This window comes from Phaethon lepturus, unplaced genomic scaffold (genome assembly GCF_000687285.1).
Source record: "Phaethon lepturus isolate BGI_N335 unplaced genomic scaffold, ASM68728v1 scaffold30647, whole genome shotgun sequence".
Lineage (NCBI taxonomy): Eukaryota > Metazoa > Chordata > Aves > Phaethontiformes > Phaethontidae > Phaethon > Phaethon lepturus.
The window spans coordinates 402-1426 of NW_010553003.1; the positions used below are offsets into that span (position 1 = coordinate 402).

The 1025-nt window shown below is 56.8% G+C and overlaps 1 protein-coding gene across 1 annotated transcript in view; it reads left to right on the forward strand.

Annotated features, from left to right (window-relative positions):
• Window positions 1-1025, forward strand: part of RPL22 (ribosomal protein L22) — a gene marked incomplete at its 5' end in the record, with an annotated part of 2018 nt that overhangs the window by 237 nt on the left and 756 nt on the right. The window contains one exon of the mRNA XM_010291407.1: window positions 660-784. Coding sequence (XP_010289709.1) covers window positions 660-784 — 125 coding nt within the window. The remainder of the gene's footprint in view (window positions 1-659; window positions 785-1025) is intronic.

Here is a 1025-nt window from a genome sequence, read left to right on the forward strand (position 1 = left end):
CAGGCCCCACCGCCCCTGCTCTCTGTTTCTGCCTCTCACCATGGCACAGCATAAAAGCCTGTGCCACTGGGAAATGCCCTGCAGACAAAGGGAGCCTGGGTGCTGCTGGAGGCTGTGAGATGTCTATTGTTTTTAAACACTTTGTAGTGAAAGTGCAAGCATTCTTCCTGCCTGTGGAACAGCGCTACCATTCATCCCTTGTGGGGCAAGTTTTCCGTTATGCCATGAGGAACGGCAAGGGCAGGGAGTGTTGCATGTCAGCGCTGTCTGCTGAAACCCTTTTAATTCAAACTGCTTGAGCACGGGTTGGCAATGCAGGGCTGTGGCCAAGGTGTCCTTGGAAGATCCTAACCCCACCATTGCTTCACTGGCTACTCCTTGGGAGGCAGGAAGTATGGCCCTACCTTGCTAATCCCGTGTGTTCAGACTTGAGAACCTCGCTTATGTGCAGGTCTGAATGGGCTGGTTGGGTTAGGTGTGGAAGGTGCTGGCAGGCTTGGAGTCTCTCGGCCTGCTAGCTTTCCCTGGATGTAACAGCACTTCCCTCTCTTTCCTGGCTCTGAAGCAAAAAGCCGAAGCGCCAGGCACGAGGGAGCTGGGAGGCTTTGCCCAGTGGGAGCTGGCGGCCCCAGCTAAGCGGCAGCGTTCCTTTCTCACAGGAGCAGTTCCTGCAGGAAAGGATCAAGGTGAACGGCAAAGCGGGAAACCTGGGTGGGGGTGTGGTGACTATCGAGAGGAGCAAGAGCAAGATCACGGTCACGTCAGAGGTCCCGTTCTCAAAAAGGTGAGGTGGCAAGGCAGCCCTGCGTCCCAGCAGTGCTGGTCACTGACACGAGGCTGCTGCCGGTGCCCAGAGCCACAGTCGGCCCTCGATGGGGGATCGCTGGCATTTGGATGGGAGCCTGGCTGGCGGGAGGGTCCGGTAGTGATGAGATTCTTGGTTAAATGCTGTGTGATGCTCGGTGCAGTTGCTGCTGCTCCCGAAGATTCTTTGAGAGAGAGGCAGGGGGGCGAATTCTTCTGGG